General features: G+C 44.2%; 1 protein-coding gene and 1 non-coding gene across 6 annotated transcripts in view; both read right to left on the reverse strand.

Annotated features, from left to right (window-relative positions):
• The window catches only part of SLC37A3 (solute carrier family 37 member 3), a 122,312-nt gene that overhangs the window by 98,311 nt on the left and 5,927 nt on the right, over window positions 1–18,074 (reverse strand). For 4 of the 5 annotated variants that reach the window (XM_055346413.2, XM_019031690.4, XM_055346414.2 and 1 more), the window contains exons 2-3: window positions 8,042–8,200; window positions 5,895–6,003 (exon numbers count right to left, since the gene is read on the reverse strand). In XM_055346413.2, the coding sequence (XP_055202388.1) occupies window positions 5,895–6,003; window positions 8,042–8,130 (198 nt within the window). In that variant the 5' untranslated portion in view covers window positions 8,131–8,200. Of the gene's footprint in view, window positions 1–4,818; window positions 4,908–5,894; window positions 6,004–8,041; window positions 8,201–18,074 lie in introns of those variants that run through there. The other variant, XM_063708808.1, reaches the window with a different exon arrangement.
• LOC115935500 (small nucleolar RNA U13) lies at window positions 1,168–1,271 on the reverse strand. The gene has a single exon (XR_004071122.1). It is a non-coding gene; the product is annotated as a small nucleolar RNA U13 (small nucleolar RNA).

The raw sequence follows: 18,074 nt of genomic DNA on the forward strand, positions 1-18,074 counted from the left end.
GAGACGGGAGAATCACTTGAACCCAGGAGGCAGAGGATGCAGTAAGCTGAGATCGCGCCACTGTACTCCAGCCTGGGCGACAGAGCAAGACTCAATCTCAAAAAAAAAAAAAAAAAAAAAAAAGAATTTAGATTTTAGAATATTAAAGAGGCCGGGTGCGGTAGCTCATGCTTATAATCCAACACTCTGGGAGGCCCAGGCAGGAGGATCCCTTGAGGGCAGGAGGATCCCTTGAGACCAGGAGCTCGAGACCAGCATAGGCAACATGGTGAGACCCCCACCATCTCTACAAAAATAAAAATAAATTAGCTGGGCATGGTGGTGCACACCTGTAGTGCCAGAGTACAGTGTCTGAGTACAGGAGGCTGAGATGGGAAGATGGTTTGAGCCCAGGACTTCAAGGCTGCAGTGAGCTATGATCATGCCACTGTACTCCAGCCTGAGCAACAGAGCAAGACCCTGTCTTAAAAAACAAACAAGGCCAGCGCGGTGGCTCACGCCTGTAATCCCAACACTTTCGGAGGCCGAGGTAGGGGTATCATGAGGCCGGGAGTTTGAGACCAGCCTGGCCAATATGGTGAAACCCCGTCTCTACTAAAAATACAAAAATTAGCCAGGTGTGGTGGCACGCACCTATGGTCCCAGCTACTTGGGAGGCTGAGGCAGAAGAATCGCTTCAACCCAGGAGGCAGAAGTTGCAATGGGCCGAGATTGTGCCACTGCACTCCAGCCTGGGTGACAGAGCAAGATTCCGCCTCAAAAAAAAAACAAAAAACAAAAAAAAAATACAGGCCGGGTGCAGTGGCTCATGCTTGTAATCCTACCACCTTGGAAGGCAAGGGGCAGGTGGATTGCCTGAGCTCAGGAGTTCAAGTTCAAGACCAGCCTGGGCAACACAGTGAAACCTCATCTCTACTAAAATACAAAAAATTAGCCAGGCATGGTGATGTGCACCTGTAATCCCAGCTACTCCGCAGGCTGAGACAGCAGAATCACTTGGACCTGGGAGGCGGAGGTTGCGGTGAGCCGAGATAGCGCCATTGCACTCCAGCCTGAGCGACAGAGCAAGACTCCATCTCAAAAAAAAAAAAAAATTAAATCTAAAAGAATATTAAAGAGAAAAATCACAATCAGCAATTTTAAAGAAACATCTTTATTTTTAATCCATGTCAAGTGAGTAATGTGCCCACGTTGTAACAAGGTTCAAGGGCGGCACATCTCACACACGTGTGTGAATACTCAATAATCCAGCTTATGAACTACGAAAGAATCAAAGAAATGTATCTTTTACAAAAAATAAAATCCCCAAATCATAAACAAATAATAAAGTGTGATTCCAAAGCACCGGAACTATTTCTAAGTGGCCTCTGGCACCAATCTGGTTACTTTAATGCCACTTCACACATACTGTGAAGACGCATTCTATCGAAGATGAGAAAGCAGTGCAGGCTCACACAGCTGACATCAAACAGTATTTTCAGCAATGCCAATTTGGGGCCCTAAATGTCTTCAATTAGAGTGACATTCCCACATTTTCCCTGCAACCACAGTGTTCCATCCTTGTGTGCCCACCAGACTCATCAGGACCCATGATTAAGCCCTGCTGGGTACACGCACCAGTGTGAGCTAGAGACAAGGAACTTAAGCAGTTGCTCAAAGTTGTAGGTTTTCTTTACTCCTCCAAGAAGTTACCAAAAACTCCCTGAAGGTGTGGCTTTCACAAGAATTAACAGATTTTAAACAGCTTTTTTCTGCTTCACTGCCAGAATTCAGTTGAAATATACTTTTTGACTGTTGACTTAAATGGAAAACAAAACGAAACCAAAAACTAAAAGAACAAAGTAGGACTAACAAACAGATTCAGGAAACAGGGTAACAGAAAAAAGAAGAAAATTAACAATAACATAGCTCAGATCAGTATGACTATACTACTTGGTTAGAAATGTTCCAAGTATTCATAGTGAACCATCCCATGTTTAATGAAAGTCACCAACACAACTAAGTCAACATGCTAAATGTGATTCAACCTGGTCTGAGCGTACGTTTGATGTGAACTTATCAGCCTGAATGTACTGCAGGGTTTTCTTGTATTGTGCTGGGGGGACTATATAAGCTACTACACTTGCTCGATGTTGAGGTACTTCCTGTGCACACACTAAAGTTCCCTGTGTGAGTTTCCCAGGTGAGAATGTTTATAACAGAATAAGGGCTATGCAGGGGGGCAGGGGAGGCTCACAAACATGGAAGGGCTTCCTCAAAGTGGTGAGCAGAGGATGGATGACAGGCCAACTTATGCATGAAGTTCTTTGCATAAGGCAAGCGGAACACGTTTATGTGGGAATCTGCCAAGTAGCTGTGCATAAGGTTGAGATGGAATGTCCAAAGACACTTTTTGAGACAGGGTCTTGCTCTGTCACCCAGGCTGGAGTGCAGTGGCACAAACATGGCTCACTGCAGCCTTGACCTCCAGAGACCAAATGATCCTCCCACCTCAGCCTCCTAAGTAGCTGGGAGTACAGGTATGTGCCACCACACCCAGCAAATTTTTTTTTTTTTTTTTTTTTGAGACAGGGTCTCACTCTGTCACCCAAGCTGGAGTACAATGGCACGATCTCGGCTCACTGCAAACTCCACCTCCTAGGTTCAAGCCATTCTCCTGCCTCAGCCTCCCAAGAAGCTGGGACTACAGGCATGCATCACCATACCCAGCTAATTTTTGTATTTTTAGTAGAGATGGAATGTCGCCATGTTGGCCAGGCTGGTCTCAAACTCCAGACCTCAAGTGATATGCCCACCTCGGCCTCCCAAAGTGTTTTTTGTTTCGTTTTGTTTTGTTTTTGTTTTCATTTTTGTAGAGACGGTGGTCTCTTTATGTTGCCCAGACTAGTCTCAAACTCCTGGGCTCAAGCAATCCTCCTGCCTAGGCCTCCCAAAGTGGTGGGATTACAGGCCTGAGCCATCGCACCTGGCCCAAGACACTTTAAGTTCTCCTTCCTTCTCCTGGAGATAATTTTAGATTCTCTAGCACTATTCTCATGTAAGAACTGTACAAATTTTTATTATAGTTTTTAGCTGAGTTGTTCTCAAATGTAAGATCTAATGATTATTATCTATAGACATAGACTTTATGTTATTATGTTTACTCACTATTTCCAATGTTTGTCGATGTCAGTGAACCCATTATAAGTTCTAAAGGTAACTGTGTCTGCTGAACCCTTTTTGTAAAACACCCAGAGCTATGCATAAAAATGAAAGCTATAAAAAGTACTTTTTAGGATGCTATTTAGAGCACTTAAGAAATGTTTTTCTGTTTAATTTTTTAACTTTTAAAAATATATAAGCAAAATATTTTTTTAGCTGGCCACGGTGGCATACACCTGTAGTCCCAGCTACTCAGGAGGCTGAGGCAGGAGGATCGTTTGAGCCCAAGAGTTCAAGTACGGCCTGGGCAACATAGCAAGAGCCCCATCTCTTAAAAAATAATTTAAAAAAATTTTTTTTATTTAAAATTAATGAGAGAGGCCTCTGGGAAGCTTGGCCTGGCCTCACGCCAGGCCGGCCTCTTCCCTTTGCTGAGTTTACCTTGAATCCTCTCACTGGAATAAATGACAGCCACACGTACTCTATGTTGAGTCCTCCTAGTTAACACCAAACTAGGGGTGGTCTTGGGAACCCCCAACCCAGTTACCTTAAAAATAAAGGCAGCTTTAGGCAGTACAACCAGAAATCTAGTGCCTAAATGAAATCCTATTTTTCTGTATATTGTTCAGGCTGTACCTGAAATCCCACAATTAGTGCTCAGTGTCACTAAACTACAGCTGAAGGAGCCAGGAATGTTTTGCCTAAACAGAAACTTAGGGAGACAGGGAGGAATTTTCTTCAAAAGTTGAATAAAAATGTAAGCGTCCACCTCACACAACAGTGAGTTTCTTCTGCCTGGAACTACTGAAGCAGAAGCTGGATGATTATCTTCCAAGAATGACAAAGAAAGATTCCAATCTGGGAGGTTAGGGTACGTGATCTCTCTAAGACCACTTCCATCTTTAAGATTTATGATTCTGGGCCGGGAGCGGTGGCTCACACCTGTAATCCCAGCACTTTGGGAAGCCGAGGCGGGAGAATCACAAGGTCAAGAGATCAAGACCATCCTGGCCAACATGGTGAAACCCTGTCTCTACCTAAAAATACAAAAATTAGCTGGGCGTGGTGGCATGCGCCTGTAGTCCCAGCTACTCAGGAGGCTGAGGCAGGAGAATCGCTTGAACCCGGGAGGCGGATGTTGCAGTGAGCCGAGATCATGCCACCGCACTCCAGCCTGGCGATAGAGCAAGACTCCATCTCAAAAAAAAAAAAAAAAGATTTATGATTCTGGCCGGGCGCGGTGGCTCACGACTGTAATACCAACACTATGAGGAGGCCGAAGCAGGCAGATCACTTGAGGTCAGGAATTAGACTAGCTTGGCCAACATGGCGAAACCCCTTCTCTACTAAAAATACAAACATTAGCCAGGCTTGGCGGTGCATGCCTGTAATCCCAGCTACTCAGGAGGCTGAGGCAGGAGAATCGCTTGATCCCAGGAGGTGGAGGTTGCAGTGAGCCGAGATCACGCCTGACTTCAAGGCACGTAAGCAAGACACAAACAAATGAAACAGGCTGGGCACAGTGGCTCCTATCTGTAATCCTAAAACTTTGGGAAGCCAAGGAAGGAAGATTGCTTGAGCCCAGTTCAAGACCAGCCTGGGAAACACGGCAAGACCCTGTCTCTACAAAAAAATTTAAATTAAAAAAAGAAACAGGCCAGGCATGGTGGCTCATACCTGTAATCCCCACACTTGGGGAGGCCGAGGCGGGCAGATCATGAGGTCAGGAGATCGAGACCATCCTGGCTAACATGGTGAAACCCCATCTCTACTAAAAATACAAAAAAAATTAGCCAGGCATGGTGGCGGGCGCCTGTGGTCCCAGCTACTCGGGAGGATGAGGCAGGAAAATGGTGTGAACCTGGGAGGCGGAGCTTGCAGTGAGCTGAGATCGCACCACTGCACTCCAGCCTGGGCGACAGAGCGAGACTCTGTCTCAAGAAAAAAAAAAAAAAGAAACCATTAGAAAATGTTGAAATACCAAGACATTACAATATGCAAGACAGTGTACAAGAGTTTAGTGAAGGGAAAAATCAGAAGTTGGGAAAAAACTTGATTGAAAACGTGGCATTTTACCCGGGCGTGATGGCTCACATTATAATCCCAACACTTTGGGAGGCCAAGGCGGGTGGATTGCTTGAGCTCAGGAGTTCAAGACCAGCCTGGGCAACGTGGTGAAACCCCATCTCTACAAAAAAAAAAAAGATTAGCTGGGCATGGTGGTGCGCGACTGTAGTCCCAGCTACTCAGGGGGCTGAGGTGGGAGGATCGCTTGAGCCCGGAAGGTGGAGGTTGCAGAGATGTTTTCTGAGAAATCGTTCCACTCCAGCCCGGGCAACAGAAAGATACTCTGTTTAAAAAAAAAAAAAAAAAAAAAAGTGATATTTTATCTTGACACAAAGAGAAAGGCAAACTTTAAATAGGTGGAAAAGGGCAAAAGAGCACATAAAAAATAACGTGCAAAATCTCAAAGACAGAAACGAGCACAGCACTAACGAAAGCCAGTGAAAAAACAGCCTTGTCAAAAGGTGTGATTTCTCAACAGTTAGAAACAAGCCGGCTGGAGAGGTAAAATGGGACTGAGTCAGAGCAGGCTTTGAAATTAGTAGAATAGTTTGGCTCTTATGTGATAGGAAACAGTGAGCCATTTCAGTGTCCTAGGCAAGTAAAAAATGCAAAAAAGAGTTTAAGAACAATCTCGGGGTGGGCACGGTCTCCTACTTCGATCCATCCCAGCACTCGGTTCTGCTTACCTCCACAGGCAGCTCAACTGATGTGTTAAAAGCACTTGGGGTCCACTGCTCAGAGATACTGACTTTGACATTGCTAAATGTTTTTCGTGAAGCATGGAGCAACGAATAACTACAAAATAGAGAGAATACAGATGAATGAATAGCAAAGAGAAACAGCATTCAATAAAATCACAGGTATAGGCCCATTTCTTTTATTCAATTGTATTTTATTTTATTTGGTGGGCAGCCACCTGAACCAAAATAGATTCAGAGAGGCTCTCTCAATTTTATTTCTTTTTATTTTTTGAGACAGGATCTCGCTCTGTCACTCAAGCTAGAGTGCAGTTATGATCATAGCTCACTAGGCTTGACCTCCTGGGCTCAAGCGAGCCTCCCAGCCCAGCCTGAGTAGCTGGGATTACAGGGGCACTCTACCACGCCCAGTGCACCTGTCATCTTAGCTACTTAGGCTACTCAGGCTACAAAAATTTCTGTATTTTTTGCAGAGACAGAGTCTTGCTATGTTGCCCAGGATGGTCTCAAACTCCTGGGCTCAAGTGATCCTCCCACCACTTGGCCTCCCAAATTGCCAGGATTATAAGCATGACACTGAACAATTGTAGAATTCTTCTTCTTTTTTTTTTTGAGACAGAGTCTCGCTCTGTTGCCCAGGCTGGAGTGCAGTGCTGTGAACTCAGCTCACTGCAAACTCAGCCTCCCGGATTCAAGCCAATTCTCCTGCCTCAGCCTCCCGAGTAGCTGGGATTACAGGCACGTGCCACCATGCCCAGCTGATTTTTGTATTTTTAGGAGAGACGGGGTTTCACCATGTTGGCCAGGTTGGTCTCGAACTCCTGACCTCAGGTGATCCACCCGCCTCGGCCTCCCAAAGTGCTGGGATTACAGGCGTGAGCCACCGTACCTGGCCAAGAATTCTTCTCTTTAAAAAAAAAAAAAAAGGATGAGCCAAGCACGGTAGCTCAGGCCTATAGTCCCAGCACTTTGGGAGGCTGAGGTGGGAGGATTGCTTGAGCCCAGGAGTTCGAGACCAGCCTAGGCAACATAAGAAGACTTCATCTCTACAAATAATAATAATAATAAATAATAATAAGCCAGGCATGGTGGCTCATGCTTGTGGTCCCAGCTACTCAAGAGGCTGAGGCGGGTAGATCATTTGATCCTGGGAGTTCGAGGCTGCAGTGAACCGTGATCACACCACTGCACTCCAGCCTGGGCGACAGGGTGAGATCCCATCTCAAATAAATAAATAAATAATCATTATTTCTGGTGCCTTTCATAAAGATTAATAAACAAAATCTACTCAGCAGAAATGTCAAAAAAAAGCTGAGTTACAAGGTCACTTACAGCATGCCTCTAACACCCAATGGCCTGATGTATGCTATGTTACTAAGAGAACCGCTTAAGATCACCTTTGTTCTCCAGCTCCTGCTTTTAACAAATAGAGGACTTCTCTCTCCAAACAGGGTGATGAAAAGAAATGCCTGTAATCCCAGCACTTTGGGAGGCCGAGGTGGGCAGATTACGAAGTCAGGAGATTGAGACTATCCTGGCTAACACAGTGAAACCATCTCTATTTAGTAGCCGGGCATGGTGACACGCACCTGTAATCCCAGCTACTCAGGAGGCTGAGGCAGGAGAATAGCTTGAACCCAGGAGACGGAGGTTGCAGTGAGCTGAGGTCATGCCACTGCACTCCAGCCTGGGTGACAAAGTGATACTCTGTCTCAAAAAAAAAAAAAAAGTGAGATATGTTTTAAAAAAAAAAAAAGTACAAAATAAAAAAAAAAATAGATCAGGGCTTCTCCGCCTCTACACTGTTGACATTTGCAGATGAAACGTTCTTTGTTGTGGAGAGCTGTCCTGTGCATGGGAGGACGTTTAGTAGCATCCCTGGTCTCCACCACTAACTACAAGTAGCATTCCTCTCCCCTCATGACCACCAAAACTATCTTAGACACCGCCGAATGTCCTCTGGAGGGCAAAACAGCCCTCCAGAACTACGATATTAGAGCTATCAAGACTACAACAGAAGGAATAACTAACATTATAAGTGTATGCCCATCAGTGCATTTGACACTTGCCATGCAGTATCTCCCTCAAAAGAAAAAAGAAAAAAAGCAGGAGAGCAGCTTTGGCGACATGCTTACCTGAAGAAAGTGAGCAGGAACACTACAACATGATGATGGCTGAACTGGGACAGCAGAGACCCTCTTTGAAAAACATTTGGCCAGGCCATATTCTTCCTGACCTTCCTTCTCACCTTTGACCTTAAAGTTTGGATGAGTGATTTACATCATTTCTTCTTTCTGGAAAGACAAAACATATTATGGACATTATTAAACATAGGCAGATTATCCAAAAACTGTATTATTTAGATTTATAGTCACCATATAATCAGGCCTTGTGGGAAAAAAATCTCATGGCCTAGTTGACACCAGAAAACTGGATTAGTAACTATGTTAAAGCTATTAGGTAGTTCTTAAAAAAAAAAAAATCCTGGACAAGAGATTATATCTTAATAGAAAGAGCTCATACAAACTGATAAGAAAATCACTCATTCTTATAGAAAAAATGAGCAAAGGAAATAGACAACTCAGAAGAAATGAAATGGCTATTAAACTTGAGAAATAAAAGTTCAATCCCACTAGTAATATTAGAAATGTAATTAAGGCAAGAAAGCATTTGGATCGTTAAAAAAGATTGTGCTCAATGCAGCTCAGGGTATAATGCTTCCTGAACTCCCATATGCTACTGAAAGAAGTAAAAATTAGTATAACATCATAGGAGGACAATCTAGCCATGTTCATCAAGAGTGTTTGACACAAAAATTCAATTTCTGGGCTGCTCTCTCTATGCAGTAGCTGCCCTTTTATTCCTTTACTTTTGAATAAGCTTGCTTTCACTTAAAAAAAAAGAATTTCCAGGGATCTATTCCTTAAAAAATACAGATGTGTTTAGGCCTATAAACAAAAGTATTTTTCACAAAGTGTTGGAGGAGATTTTTAATATTAAAAGAAAGAAGGAGCTGGGCACAATGGCTCACACCTGTAGTACCCCAGCTATTGGAGAGGCTGAGACAGGAAGATCCCTTGAGTCCAGTTCGAGGTTACAGTGAGCTATGATCACGCCACTGCAGTCAACCCTGGGCAACAAAGTGAGACCCCTGACTCTAAGCAAAACAAAACAAAACGATTAAATACAATGTTCTAAATGACCTTCTATTGCCTTGAGGTGAGGTCCCACTGCAAGACTCTGGGCAAGCTGCCTAACCCCTGTCTGCCCCCCAGTATCCCCCCAAAATGAAAAAATTTGTGTCAAAGAAACAGAGAAAGAGGTTGGGCCACCCCTTGCCATCTCCTTCCACTACTTTCAGCGGCTTTTTTTTTTTTAATTTTTGAGACAGGGTCTCACTCTGTCGCCCAGGCTGGCATACAGTGGCACGATCTTGACTCACTGCAACCTCCGCATCCCAGGCTCAAGCGATTCTCCAGCTTCAGCCTCCCAAGTAGCTGGGACTATAAGCATGAGCCGCCATGCCTGGCTAATGTTTGTATTTTTTGTAGAAACATGGTTTCATCATGTTGCCCAGGCTGGTCTCGAACTCCTGAGCTCAAAGTGATCTGCCCACCTTGGCCTCCAAAAGTGCTGGGATTACAGGCATAAGCCACTGTGCCTGGCCCCAATGCCTTTTCATTTGACTATACTCTCTAAAAGCTGCACTCATGCTCTGATATCCAAGAACAATTACACATAAAGTAAGCAGCTAAACTTAATGTCTCCAGTTATGAGTCTGCAGAACCAATCTAAATATACAACAATAGGGGAATAATTAAATAAATTATGGTATGTCTGAATGGTTGAATCATTTATAATCATTTGCCACGAAGACTTTTTAATGACATGAGAAAATGTCAAGTGAAAAAAAGTGGGAGCCGGTTATAAATCTAATTAACTCAACTGTGTTTACATAATACTTACAAACAAATAGGGAATATAGCAGTTCTCTCCGGGTAGTGAAATGATGGATAATTTTAATTTTCTTCTATATACTTTCTTAAAAAGCCTATAATAAACATCTATATAATTTTTATAATGGAAGGGAAACACCCACAGCATTAGAAAAGTACTATATTTTAGGCTGGGCATGTTGGCTCATGCCTGTAATCCCCACACTTTGGTAGGCCAAGGTGGGAGGAACACTTAAGCCCAAGAGTTTGAGAACAGCCTGGGCAACACAGTGAGACCCCATCTCTACAAAAACTAAAAAAAAAAAAAACAATAGCCAAGCGTGGTGGCTCATGTCTGTGGTCCCAGCTACTCAGGAGGCTAAGGCAGGAGGATCACTTGAGCTCAGGGGTTCAAGGAGGCAGGGAGCTATGATCGCACCATTGCACTCCAGCCTGTACCACAGGGTAAGACCTTGCCTGCCCCCCGCCGCACCAAAAAAAGTAATGTAATTTATCCTCATATTCAAGGGAAAAAATCCACAAAATGGCTTGTATGATAAATCTACAACAGTAGTCAAGGCAGGGAACACATTCAAGAGCTCCAATACTCAAGAAAGAATCACAGGGCCTGGCTCTCAGATCTATGTTCACTGGAACTGTTACACTACTTATTTTCACTAGCCACAGCTCAACAGATGCACCCAAACCTTAAAGGCTAAGAGACCCAGCAGAAAGGCCATTCTTGCAACTTGTAGATAAAAGAAACAAAGTTGGGGTAGTTACAATTATGTACACATGACAGCTGTTTTCCTTACTAGCTGTTAGCCCCTGGGACAAGCCATGCTCTACAAATCATAAGTGGTCATCCATAAAATGGCTTATTTCATTTGAGAGTTGTAAGGCTAAAAGTAACAATGTATGTGACATATTCAGATAATTATATTAGCCACTGATCTGCCAAGGATTAATTCCAAATCAGTAGAATTTAGCTAATTTCATTTTAAAGTCATTCTTCTTGGAAAATGTTAATAAAATTACATGCAGAGTAGGACTATAAAATTCCACTCACAAAATGTAAATAAACTTCCTGTCTGTAATTCCAGGAAGTTACAAAAACAAGAACTACTAGTGTTATGACTAAATTTACTTCCATAATGAAAATTAAACATGAAACCCAAGTGGAAAAACTCAAAACTTTAATCATTCTCTATGAATCGTAGCTCTTTGAACTGGACACCTTCCCACCTCAAAACACTGTAGTATGTACTCCAGGAAAGGGCATGGGATATGAAATTCAATGATGTATCATGTAAAATCATAATTCCAAAAATAAATGCTCCAACAGATTGAAATTACAGTACATTGGCAATAGAGCTGCATAACCTAGGGCTGTACAGTTATATTGATAGCTTTAAATAACTACCAAGACATTTGAGGCCATTTGGATTTAGTTTCTAAATAGACCATCTTTTCCTAAGCTATAATGATTGGGGAGAAAAGGCTTAATAAGCACATTGGAAAAGTAGGCTTTATTTTCTTCTTTTATTTATTTATTTATTTCTGCGACAGAGTCTGGCTGTGTTGCCCAGGCTGGAATGCAGTGGCACGATCTCGGCCCACTGCAACCTCCATCTCCCAGGTTCAAGAGATTCTCCTGCCTCAGCCTCTCGAATAGCTGGGATTACAGGCGCCCGCCATCATGCCTGGCTAATTTTTGTATTTTTAGTAGAGACGGGGTTTCACCATGTTGGCCAGGCTGGTCTCGAACTCCTAACCTCAGATGATCCACCCGCCTTGGCCTCCCAAAGTGCTGGGATCACAGGTGTGAGCCACCATGCCTGGCCTTATTTATTTATTTATTGAGACAAGGTTTCACTTTGTCACCCAGACTGGAGTGCAGTGGCACAACCTCAGCTCACTGCAGCCTTGACCTCTCAGGCTCAAGCAATTCTTTGGGAATACAGGCGCACACGCCACCACATCCAGCTTATTTTTTGTATTTATGTTAAGTCAGGGTTTTGCCATGTTGTCCAGGCTGGTCTTGAATTCCTGGCCTCAGGCAATCCTTCCGCCTCAGCCTTCCAAAGTGCTGAGACTACAGGCGTGAGCCACCTCGCCCAGGAAAATAGTTTTAAACATTCACCTGCTGTGTGCATAATGACATTTAAGACGAATACTATGACATTTGGTCCTATGCAATTACAATAATAATGATAATAATAATAATAATACCTTGCACATGTATCCTATCTATCACAGAAGTGATTTCCAATCATCCATGAGCTCAGGGACCCTGGGGTGTACAGGAGTTTTTGTCAAGTCTGAGTCCATCGAGCACATCCTACTTTTTGAAGAATATTCTCTTTACCACTCTAAATACACACTGAACAAATGTGTAACATTTTTCAAGTATGTGTAAATGCTGTTATAATTAATAAAACCAAATTTCAAAACCAAATTTCATTTCAGTGTTTCTGAATTCACTGTAGCTTGTCATTTAGTATTTTCTCAATCGGGGAATTTTTATTTTTTAAAGCCTACAGCACCCGGTATTCCCAGGCAGTGTCCCACCCAAGCACTAACCAGGCCCCACCATACCTAGCTTCCAAAGCCAGACAAGGCAGGCCATGTTCAGGGTGGTATGCAGGTATGGTTGTAGACTCTATTAATGAATACTGAATATACAATTATCAACCGATCTTTGTCAGCAACAAGAATTTTAACATTATAGTATTTTTAATTGACAAATACAATTATATATATTTATCATGTACAACACGTTTTAAAATATGTGCACATTGTGGAATGGCTCAATCAAGCTAGTTAATATATCCATTACCTCACTTACTTATTTTTTATGGTGAGAAAACTTAAAATCTACTCTTTTAGCAATTTTCAAAATCGAGTACATTGTTATTAACTATAGTCACCGGTAGGGCACAGTGGCTCACAGTGGCTCACAGTGGCTCACAGGCCTGTAATATCAGCAATTTGGGAGGCCGAGGTGGGTGGATTGCTGGAGTTCTGGAGTCTCAGACCAGCTTGGGCAACACAGCAAAACCCCATCTCTACAAAAAATACAAAAATATTAGCCAGGTCGGGTGCGGTGACTCACACCTGTAATCCCAGCACTTTGGGAGGCCAAGGCAGGTGGATCACTTGAGGTCAGGAGTTCGAGACCAGCCTGGCCAATGTGGCGAAACCCCATCTCTACTAAAAATACAAAAAATTAGCCAGGCGTGGTGATGCACGCCTGTAATCCTAGCTACTCGGGAGGTCGAGGCACGAGAATCACTTGAACCTAGAAGGCGGAGGCTGCAGTGAGCTGAAATCACACCACTGAACTCCAGCCTGGGCAACAGACCGAGACTCCATCTAAATATATATATAAATATATAAATATAAATATATATATATATATATATATATATATATATATATATATATATTAGTCGGGTGTGATGGCACAAGCCTATAGTCCCAGCCATTCCAGAGGCTGAGATGGGAGGATCACCTGGGAGTTAGAGTCTCAGTGAGCCGCGATTGCGCCACTGCACTCCAGCCTGGGTGACAGAGTGAGGGCCTGTCTCAAAAAAACAAAACCTATAGTCACCATATTGTACAATAGATCTCTTCAACTTATTCCTCCTAACTGAAATTTTGTATCCTTTGGCCAACATCTCCCCAAACCCCCATTAGAATTATTTTAAAAGACAAAAAAAAAATCCTTGTTAAAAGTAAGATTCTGGACAGGCATGGTGGCTCATGCCTGAAATTCCAGTAATTTGGGAGGTCGAGGTGGGAGGACTACTTGAGCCCAGGAGTTTGAGACCAGCTTGGGAAACATGGCAAAACCCCATTTCCAGAAAAAATACAAAAAGTAGCCAGGTGTGGTGGTGCGTGCCTGTAGTCCCAGCTACTCAGGAGCCTGAGATGGGAGAATCACTTGGGCCTGGGAGGTAGAGGTTTCAGTGAGCCGAGATTGCGCCACTGCATTCCAGCCTGCACGACAGAGTGAGACCCTGTACCAAAAAAAAAAAAAGAAAGGATTCCTTTGCTTCCATTCTCTCCAGAAAAAAAAAAAATACTGGCAAGATTCTTGCCATCAGATCCAGAAAACCATTGGCCAGGCATGGTGGCTCACGTCTGTAATCCCAGCACTTTGGGAGGCTGAGACAGGCGGATCATGAAGTCAGGGGTTCGAGACCAGCCTGGCCAACATGGCGAAACCCCGTCTCTACTAAAAATACATAAATTAGTTGGACGTGGTAGTGGGCGCTTGTAATCCCAGCTACTCAGGAGGCTGAGGCAGGAGAATCGCTTGAACCTGGGAGGCAGAGGTTGCAGTGCCAAGATCATGCTACTGCACTCCAGCCTGGGCAACAAGAGCAAGACTTCATCTTAAAAAAAAAAAAAAAAAAAAAATCCAGAACCATTAAGCCACCTTCTACTTTCCAAAGCAAGTTCACAATCACTAACTTGTGATTTTTATAGTGAAGTTTTTCTTAGTCCTAGAAGACTACCCATTAAAAATGGTAATTTCCAGAATGGAACACAATAGTGAAACCGCCTTTGCAAAACTATAACTGAGGAAATTATGACAGTGAAAGAAATCAGAACTAACCGGCTCTATCTTGCTTATAACCCTTAAGGAATGTCCTTGTTCATTCCTGGGCATAGGCTGAACTAACTTTAGGAAGGAATTCAGTTCATGGTTTGACACTGAAACAAAACTGATAACAGACCCCCTTCTTGCCTGGGGTCCAGTCTGCCTTTGCAGGACTAACAAATTAGCTACAAGATTAGAAATTACAATTTAGGGGTCATGCAACCTCTGGGGTCTGAACCTCCCCAAATTGCTCCTGGGGATAACATCACTATTGTAAAACCTAAGATCAGTGCTTGAGATATTTTGCAGACCCTGTACTCGATAGATCGGCTGACACCACCCAGACTGGTAATCCGGCTCAACCAGCTCTGCCATCCCACCAGGGAACAGAAGACAGCAAGAAAAACTCACTTCAGCCCCCAATGACTCCTTCTCCAACCTGACCAATCAGCACTCCCTATTTCCCAAGCCCCTACCCGCCAAATTATCTTTAAAAACTCTGATCCCCGAATGTTCGGGGAGACTGATTTGAGTAATAATAAAACTCCCATCTCCCGCAAAGCCGGCTCTGTGAGAACCACTGTTTTGCCATCGCAGTTCCCCTGTCTTGATAAATTGGCTCTGTCTAGGAAGCAGGCAAGGTGAACCCACTGGGCGGTTACAATAGTGCGCAATCACTGCTAAGTAAAAGATGACTTCGCACTGCAGCAACACGTCCAGGTGGAAGGCAACGCTGCCTTCTACAACGCTGCTTTGGGATATAAAATTTCCCCCAATTATTATTTCTAATTTCACTTTCTATAGTGGTATTTAGAGTCCTTTCCAACCCAAATACAAAGCTGTTCTTCAGAGGCCAAGGCAAGAGGATCATTTGAGGCCAGCAGTTCAATATCAGCCTGGGCAACAGACCCCATCTCTACAAAAAATTTAAAATTTTGCCAGATGTGGTGGCATGCACTGTAGTCCTAGCTACTAGGGAGGCTGAGGCAGGAGGATCACTTGAGGCCAGGCCTTCAAGGCTACAGTGAGCTGTGATGATGCCACTGCACTCCTGCCTAGGTGACAGAGGAAGATCCTGCCTCAAAAAACAAAACAAAACAAAAAAACCCAACTGTCTCGTATTAGGAACTCTCTGAAGAAAGTCTACTGCAGAGTGGGCAGGGGAGTGGTCAGCAGTAAAAGAGATGACATACATGAAGCTACCACATACCCACTCTGCCCCATTCATCTCATCTGCCCAGTCTTCCCACACACCCCACCCCAGCCCTTTTGACCATGTTCTCTGGAAACAGAGATACACGGTTAGCAAGCCCCTTATCTTTCCTCTCTAGAAACCTAGTTACATGGTTAGCAGGCACTATATCCTCACAAGACTCTGGGTGCTCCCTATACCTTCACTTCCCCTAAGGCCTTTCAAGAGGTGCAATCTTCCCTCCCCCAACCTACATGCCTCAAGGACACAAGCGTTCCATGTTCTCTTTGTTCCCCAAGGCCGTTTCTCGGCGGCTCTCTTCTTGCCAAGACCCCAGCTTCTTTGAAACTCACACCTTGGGGCTCTATAGCCTGCTGCTCCCCATAGATGTCAGGGACTGATCTCCCTCACACTCCCGTCCCATGGTCACCCAACCTCCATCCCCACCGCCAGGTGGATAAGCTCCCTCCTGGGCCTTTTCAGTTCCGGTTCTCTTCACCACCACCCTTCTCCTCCATCCCCCAATAAAAACCCACACAAGGCTGAAGCCTGGTAGCTGGATTTCAAATCTTCTACTTCCTTTCCTTGCAGATCACTTACCTGAATATACCACACCTCAACAGTCATCTGACCTCAACAAGGCTCCCAATTCAGTACCCTTGTTTTTCCCTTATCCATCCCCCTCCTGTCCTCATTTCCTGCCTTACCAACTTAGAATCTACAGTGCCCTTCCTTGTCTCTGTCCTCCTCCTTCCCTGCACCAAAGCAGCTGAGTTTTGCCACAGAAAAATCACTCAAGCAGGGTGATTTCACTTTTTAGATTCAAAACCACAAACCTCAAAGGGCATGCAACACTGCCCAGCAAGCCTACTACACTTCCCAGTAATTTTGCTTTCTCAACCTGTGACAGCGATTTCACACTTCTCTTTTTAAACTTCCAACATCTTTCTCTCCTCCTTCCTCTGGTATCTTACCTTTGTCAACAATTCCCAGATTCATGGCTCTAACTTAGACCCTCCAGGATCCAAATGACCAATTAATATCCCTCCAAAATCTAAAACAGAACTCTTAGGCCAGGCACAGTGGCTCACGCCTGTAATCCCAGCACTTCGGGAGGCCAAAGCAGGAAGATCACTTGAGATCAGGAGCTCGAGGCCAGCCTGGCCAACATAGTGAAACTCTGTCTCTACTAAAAATACAAAAATTAGCCGGTTGTGGCGGCATGTGCCTTGTAATCCCAGCTACTTGGGAGGCTGAGACAGGAGAATCACTTAAACCCGGGAGGCAGAGGTTGCAGTGAGCTGAGATCAGGCCACTGCACTCCGGTCTGGGCGACAGAGTGAGACTCCATTTCAAAAAAATAAACAATAAGATAAAACACAACTCTTCATCTCTCCCTCCAAATCTATCCCTCCCCTGTGGAGTTCTAATTAGAGAAAAAGGAGTCAGGCTGGTGGGATCAGGGGAAACCAAAAAGAATAAGCAGATAAACTATAAGTCTGCCTTTCTTCGTGGTCCAGGACATATACCCCTCCTGCGCAAGTAACTCACAATCTTCCTGCACCCAGTAATCACCAGACGCTCAGCTGATAGAAAAATGCAAGTTAGCTCAATGCAACCTTATCGTTATCCGTACTGCACAAAGCCCTCTTCAGCACACAGCACCATCCTATAAAATCTCCAGCAAGCTTTTATCTCCTTGCAGTCAGCTCCTCTCTTGCTGACCTGCCTGTTGCTTCCTTGCAAACATACTCTCAGACCTTCTCTAATAAATCTGCCTTTCTATACCTATAACTGTCTTGGTAAATTCTTCTCACCGCCTACACCACCAGCCCAGATAGTCACTGATCACCTGCAACATTTTGGTGGCCTGTATCGGGAACTCTCCTTATGGAAAACCCTCTCCCCTCCCTTTCTCTTTCCCAACTTGGAACTCTCAGTGGACAGCATCTAAGCAGGAAGATAACTGAAGGTCCTGGCTGGAGCTATACTCCAGTGGGACTGAAAGGTGTCCATGTAACCTCCACCAGCCCAGACAGTCGCTAACCACCTGCAACATCCCTTGGTATTCCCCATCTCAGCAAAGGTACTGCCATTCCTTACAGTCAACCAAGGTAACTATGAGGTAGCCTTTACTTCTTTTCCCTTAACTTCTACATCCAACCCATTACTAAATCCAGTCCTTTTCACCTCCAAAATATATCCCAAATCCCAACCTCCAGATGGATAAGCTCACTCCCCAGCCTCTCAGTTCTGGTCCTCTTCACCGCCACCCTCTTCTCTCCATCCTCACTGCCACCGCCCTAAGATAAACCACCAGCAGCATCTCCTACCTGCCTACCTAGACAGCTTCTGCTTAAAACCCTTTACTGCCTTCCCAAGACTGAGACAAAAACACAGATTCTTTGCCACAGCCTTTAAAGCCTGTCTAA

This window comes from Gorilla gorilla, chromosome 6 (assembly GCF_029281585.2).
Source record: "Gorilla gorilla gorilla isolate KB3781 chromosome 6, NHGRI_mGorGor1-v2.1_pri, whole genome shotgun sequence".
Taxonomy (NCBI): Eukaryota; Metazoa; Chordata; class Mammalia; order Primates; family Hominidae; genus Gorilla; species Gorilla gorilla.